The sequence below is a fragment of the Euphorbia lathyris genome, chromosome 5 (assembly GCF_963576675.1).
Source record: "Euphorbia lathyris chromosome 5, ddEupLath1.1, whole genome shotgun sequence".
In the NCBI taxonomy this organism is placed as follows: Eukaryota; Viridiplantae; Streptophyta; class Magnoliopsida; order Malpighiales; family Euphorbiaceae; genus Euphorbia; species Euphorbia lathyris.
The window spans coordinates 88,170,850-88,177,721 of record NC_088914.1 but is presented as its reverse complement, the minus strand read 5'-3'; the positions used below and the strand labels follow the sequence as shown (position 1 = coordinate 88,177,721).

The 6,872-nt window shown below is 30.6% G+C and overlaps 1 protein-coding gene across 1 annotated transcript; it reads right to left on the bottom strand.

Annotated features, from left to right (window-relative positions):
• Positions 1 to 2,156: 2,156 nt before the first annotated feature.
• On the bottom strand, positions 2,157 to 3,206 carry LOC136228815 (uncharacterized). The gene has a single exon (XM_066017295.1). It carries the CDS (start codon positions 3,011 to 3,013, stop codon positions 2,489 to 2,491), a length of 525 nt encoding a protein of 174 aa, XP_065873367.1. The 5' UTR covers positions 3,014 to 3,206; the 3' UTR covers positions 2,157 to 2,488.
• Between the last annotated feature and the right edge of the window lie 3,666 nt (positions 3,207 to 6,872).

Genomic DNA, 6,872 nt, shown 5'->3' with positions numbered 1-6,872 from the left:
CCTTTTTGTACAAGTTCATGAGGTTTTGATGTATTAAGCATACATAAAAAGTTTGTTAATTTTAGGGTAATTTATTAGTTTTGACAATTTCAGACTGGATTGATACCTAAACTTCGATTTTGGATTAAACTGACTTTGTCTGCCAACTTCAGATATCATTCTGACCCTCAATTCGATTTTTTTGTTTGTTTTTATCTAAAGTTACAATCTTTGCCAATTTTAAAACAAGGAAACTCATCAAAACAATCCCAATTCCTAGATCAATTAACTTCATAATTCTTTCTAATAAGAGCAAAGTAACCCAAAAAGAACTACCAAATACTTACAATTGGGATCTTTTTGACCTAAAGTTACAATCTTGGTCAACTTTATACAACAAAAATTCATCAAAAAAATTCCCAATTTCCCAATCAATGAGCTTCATAATTCTTTCTAACAAAAGCAAAGTAACCCAAAAAGAACTAGAGTAGGAATCTTTTTCACCTAAAGCTACAACTTTGGCCAATTTTAAACAAGAAAATTCATCAAAACAATCCCAATTTCCCAATCAATTAGACTCATAATTCCTTCCAACAAGAGCAAAGTAACCCAAAAAGAACTAGAGTAGGAATCTTTTTGACCTAAAGTTACAATCTTTGCCAATTTTAAATAGGAAACCATCAAAACAATCCCAATTTCTACATCAATCAGCTTCATAATTCCTTCTAACAAAAGAGGAGTAATCCAAAAAAAAAAACTAGATTAGGAATCTTTTTTACCAAAATTTACAATCTTGGCCAATTTTTCTTTTTAATCTTGGCCAATTTTTCAACAAAAAAATTCATCAAAATAATCTTAATTTCCCAATCAAATGAGCTTCATAATTCCTTCTAGCAAGAAGGAACTAACCAAAAAGAAGTATCAAACAGATGGAATTGGAATTGTTTTGACCTAAAGTTACAATCTGGCCAAATTTAGAGGGTGTTTGGTTACTCATTTTTCTCCTCATGTTTGTCTTTTTACTTAAAAAAAGAGAGTTTTAGATGTTTGGTTAGACATTTCCTGTTTGCCTTTTATTGCAGAAAAGTAGCTTTTTACAAAAGCAGACAATCTCTACTTCTTGGAAAAGCAGCCTTTTCAAACAGTAAACAGTAGGTGGTAAACAAACAGACCCTTAAGCAACAAAATTAATCAAAACAATCCCAATTTCCCAATCAATGAACTTCATAACTCCTTCTAAGAAGGAAGTAACCCAAAAAGAACTACCAAACACATTGAATTGAATTGTTTTGACCTAAAGTTACAATCTTGGCCAATTTTAACAACAAAAATTCATAAAAAAAAAATCCGAGTTTCCCAATCAATGAACTTCATAACTCCTTCTAACAAGAAGGAAGTAACCCAAAAAGAACTACCAAACACATTGACTAGGAATTGTTTAAACAACAAAATTCATCAAAAAAAATCCCATTTCCCATCAATGAGCTTCATAATCCCTTCTAACAAGAACAAACTAACCCAAGTAGAACTACCAAACACATTGAATTGAAATTGCTAATTATGACCTAAAGTTACAATCTTGACCAATTTTAAACAACAAACTTCATCAATACAAAAGACCCAATTCCTAAAATCAATGAATTAGTTTCATAATCCCTTCTAACAAGAACAAAGTAACCCAATTTGAGCTACAATTCTCTTGACCTAAAGTTACAATATTTGCCAAATTAAAACAAGAAAAATCATCAAAAAATCCCAATTTCCCAATCAATGAACTTCATAATTCCTTCTAACAAGAGCAAAGTAACCCAAAAAGAACTACCATACACATTGAATTGGAATTGTTAATTATGACCTAAAGTTGCAATCTTGGCCAATTTTAAACAAGAAAATTCATCAATACAAAAACCCAATTCCTAAATCAATGAATGAGCAAAACCCCCAAAAGTTGGGATTTTCTTGACCTAAAGTTACAATCTTTACCAAAATTAAACAACCCCAATTCATTAATCACCTCCACAATTCCTTCCAACAAGAGCAAAGTAACCCAAAAACAAGAATTGGGATTTCCTTGACCTAAAATTACAATCATTCCCAAATTAAAACAAGAAAAACCATCAAAAATCCCAATTTCCCCCAATTAATCATCTTCATAATTCCTTCCAACAAGAGCAAAGTAACCCAAAAAGAACTACCAAACACATTGAATTGGAATTGTTTTGAACTAAAGTTACAAAGAAAATTCAATAATACAAAAACCCAATTCCTAAATCAATGAATGAGCATCATAATTCCTTCTAACAAGAACAAAACCCCCAAAAGTTGGGATTTCCTTGACCTAAAAGTACAATCTTTACCAAAATTAAAACAATCCCAATTCATTAATTCCTTCTAACAAGAGCAAAGTAACCCAAAAACAAGAATTGGGATTTCCTTGACCTAAAATTACAATCTCCTCTTTGCCAAATGTAAACAATTCAAACCATCAAAACATCCCAATTTCCCCCAATTAATCAGCTTCATAATTCCTCCTAACAAGAGCAAAATAACCCAAAACAGCACAAACAGCAGCAACAATATTCCCCTCTTTCAACAAAATCTTAAACACAAACCCAATAATCTCTCTAGTAATCTTCCTTCCTTCAATCACCAAAGTCCTCCTAGGTTTCCCAAAAAAAGCCAACATAACCACAACTGTAATCCATATAACCAAAGTAGCTGGAACTGCCACAGCCAGTGCTGCTACCATTGAAAGTACCCCAAAAACAGCCCCTAAAAGCACTGATGCATACAGAGCAGCCCACCCAGATGACCCAGAGGCAGAAATCACTTGGGATTCAGATTGTTCTTTGTACCAATTAAGTATGTAATTCAGAAAATTCCATGAAAATGATAAAAGGGTTGCATAAACTAACACAAATAGACATACCCATGTCCTCCTTTTGCTCATAATTGCCAAAACTAGACTGTATGATGATGATGATGATGATGAACTTGATGATGATCCTGGCTCTTGATCTTCTTGATTTTCCATGTTTGGAGGCTAAATACTAATACCCTTTTGAAAAATCTATAATAAAGTGTTGAGTTTTCTCTGAAAATTTGTTCTTTGATTGAAAGATTTGATTTTTTCTCACTTCAATTCAACCTTAGATTTATCTCTAAAAACCCCTCTCTTTACTCCTCTGTTTATCTCTTGGTTTTGGTAAATTTCTGAGTCAGAGACCACAGATGAGAGAGGGGGGCTGCAGATGAGTAAATTGAATTTATGGTCACTCAACTTTAATCATATTTATGATATTGACACTAAAGTTTAAAAAATAACATTAAAAGCACTTAATTTATATTTTTTAACATCATGGCTACTAAATTTTAATTAACGCATTAAAACGGCTGTTAAGACCTTAAAATAGAAATTTTCAAGGATTAAAATTATTTAGAATAACATTTATAATGAATCCACATTTTTTATTTTACAAAATTAACATTTACAGAGTTTTCTTTTTCTAAATATTCACTTTTTCTATCCTAACAAAAAAAATATCTAAAAAACTCAAAATTTTAATTTTGAAGGATGAAAATTGTTTAACGGAAAAAGTATAAAAATAAATCTTGTAATTTGTTCGACTAGTAAAGATAATCTATATGATTTAAAAGTTTGTAAATAGGAGTTTGTTTGTTTTTTTTTTTTTTTTTACAGTTTATAAATTCAGTCAATTTTTTAAAAATTATTATTTTGACTATTTACCCTAAAAAAAAGCGATTTGTGACTGACTTCGTAAATTATCCAAAATTTAATATCTAATTTTCTAAATTTAAGGTCTAACAATAAATCACGAGTGCTATTTTTAAAAATCGATCAAATCAAAATGTTTATTTTTATATATATTTTTTAATTATCATCAATATTTGAATTTTGAGGAGTTGATGAATTTTAGTAGTTTTATTCAAAATTTAAAGTTTAACAGTGTAAATTCAAGGTCTAACCATAAAAATTTACCTATTGCAAACTTTTTAAATCACGAAATCGATCGAATCAAAATGTTTATATATATATATTAATTATCATCAATTCTTGAATTTTGAGGAGTTGATAAAGTTTAGTGGTTTTATTATAAAACCTAGTCAAGTTCAGGTCCATATGTGTAATTTACCCGGCAGCAGACAGACAACATGATTGCTTACCCACCCGCACTTACTGCTTATAAAACACGCTCTTTACCTTTGGGAAACGGCGAGCACTAAAATGGGATATGATTGGTGCGTGTAAACCACGCGGGATAGATAGAGTTTGAGATTGTGGAAGAAAGAGCAGTGTCTTAGATGAGAGAGACCAGAATAAGGCAGTGTTTGGGCTTTAAAGCATGTGTTTAGGGGGTCCAAAGGTAAAATTTGGGAAATTTGGTGATTTGCTTTTTTGGTTAATTTTGTCATTTTATACCCTTTTTTCTGCCTACCATATGAGGCTTTGTTGAATATTTATTAGGTTTGCTTGATTTGGTTGCCTAGTTACTTCCAAAGCTTCCACCTTTACACCTTGTGGAATCTTCAATGTATAAAGTCTCATTGCAACGTGACTACTCTTTTATAGACTCGTAGGAGCCCCCGTTAACGGGCCCGAGTACCCGAGGATTTAGATATTCGTGTATAGTCCAGATCTATATTTAGGATCCGTTTGTTTTACAGTAAAACCTCTTTAAATTAATAATGTTGGAACCATGAAATTTTATTAATTTAGAGAGTTATTAATTAATCGATAAATTAATAATTATTAATTTATAGAGTGATTTTAAATATTTTTTAAAATAAAGTTTAAATTACTAATTTAAATAAAGTTTTTATCTAAAATCAATGAACAAATAAGATTAAATGTGCATTATATAAGTTAATTGAACTTGGAAGTTCATTGTATTTATGTTAAAAATATTCAATGTATCATAGTTAATGAATTACTATATAAATTTATATGGAATGTTGTTTCAAATCATACAAAAAAATAGACTTCTTATGAATCTGTCACAACGAATTTAGAGGAAGCACCACTGAAGACATTCATGAACTTGAGGGAATGATTGGTCAGCTTGGTTACCGCAATCCAATGGATGTCAATCAAATATTGGATTATCCAGGTGAAAACAATGAATGCTCAAGTTTAGAAGAAATTGTGTCGAGCGTTGAGCAAAATTCAATTGAGGATGAAGTTGAGGATGATTCGGTACCTTTGAAACCAGTCACAAGAAAGGAAGCAATTATAGCATCATCAACTCTTTACAATTTTTTATTACAATTTGACAAGGATACGCCGGAACTTTTGAATGCACTGAGAATAGTTAGAGATGAAATCCAACTAGATTTAAATTTCAAGAAAAAACAAAATACTATAGATTCATATTTTTGCTAAATTATCCTAAGTATGTATATCTATATATATTTCTCATATATATTTGAGAAATTATTAATTTATAGAGGTAATAATACAATGTATTTATAAAGGGTTGTTCCAGAAAATTATTATCTTATTAATTTATTAAAATTGATCATTTTTTGAACTGGCCCAAGTCGGGACCGGAATAAATTATTATTTTAAAGAGTTTATTAATTTATCGAGTATTAATTTATAGAGGTTTTACTGTACCTACTTTTTGCTATTACTGTTTGTTTTTACGGTTTGTTGTTGAAAAAGACTGTTGTTCCAAAAAGAATGGATTCCCTGCTTTTATAAAAAAAAAACCATTTTTCAGCTATAAAACGCAAACATGATGTATCTAACCAAACACCTAAAACTCTTACTTTCAAAGTAGAACATGAGTGAAAAAGTAGCAACCAAACATTCTCTTAGGGTTGTAAATGAGTCGAGCCGCTCATGAGCGGGGTCGGTAGTCGGCTCGATTTATAAACGAACCGCTCGTGAGCACGATTTATAGGCTCGGTTCGTAAACGGACCGAACTTGAACATGCCAAAGGTTGACTCGAAAACTAGCGAGCATGCTCGATTAGAGCATTTATGGAAAAAAAATTAGTTTTGTGTTAGTTCACAAATATCTATACTTTATATTATTTCATTTGCTATTAGTTGGGTTCGTTTACAAACATAATAAATGAGTAATAGACGAACTATTTGTAAGCATCTTGTTTATTTATTCACGAACTTTGCTTGTGAGTTTGTGAGCTTGTTTATGTTATAAAAATAGAAATAATGTTAAAGAAGAAACATATTTTGTGAAAATAAGAATGATAATTTTGTCAATAACAAATGACTACAAATAAGTGTTTATGAAAAATTTAAAAAAGAAGCTTTTCATTAAAAGCTCCAAAACGATGGAGTTTCCAAAATGAATTAAATGATAAACAATGCAGTTATATAAACCTAAGCAAATGCTATCTTTTCTGCGGTTTGAAGTAAAACGCTAAACGATCATCCGACCAGCGGAAATAAACACCCTCTAAATGTAATGATTTACTCAATTTGAAATAATTACAATTAGTAGATTGTTAAATACCGCCCCCATTTTATTTATCACCGCTCTCATTCGGACTTTTTTTCCTTTCTCATAATTTTGATCAAAAACTGAAAATTCTCTCTGTAAAATCATAAATCCGAACAACAATAATTGAAATTATAAAAATAATTGATGCATGACAACCCAAGAACCCCAGAAATGGATGATTACGAGTCGGAAACATTAAAATTTATGTTTTTTTTATCAATGAATTCATAAAAATAATGCATATTTTTATGACGATTTTGCATTTTTCATCATTAAAAAGTGACAAATATTTCATTTTGGGGTCAAAATTTTTTTTACCCTATGCAGGAAAAATATCCGTCTAGCCTATGGCCAGGGGGGCAAAATATCCGCCTGGCTATAGGCTAGACGGATATTTTGCCCGCC

What these genes read in the sequence shown, in the direction of transcription:
- LOC136228815 (XM_066017295.1), bottom strand. Translation starts at nt 3,013, where the DNA reads ATGGAAAATCAAGAAGATCAAGAGCCAGGATCATCATCAAGTTCATCA.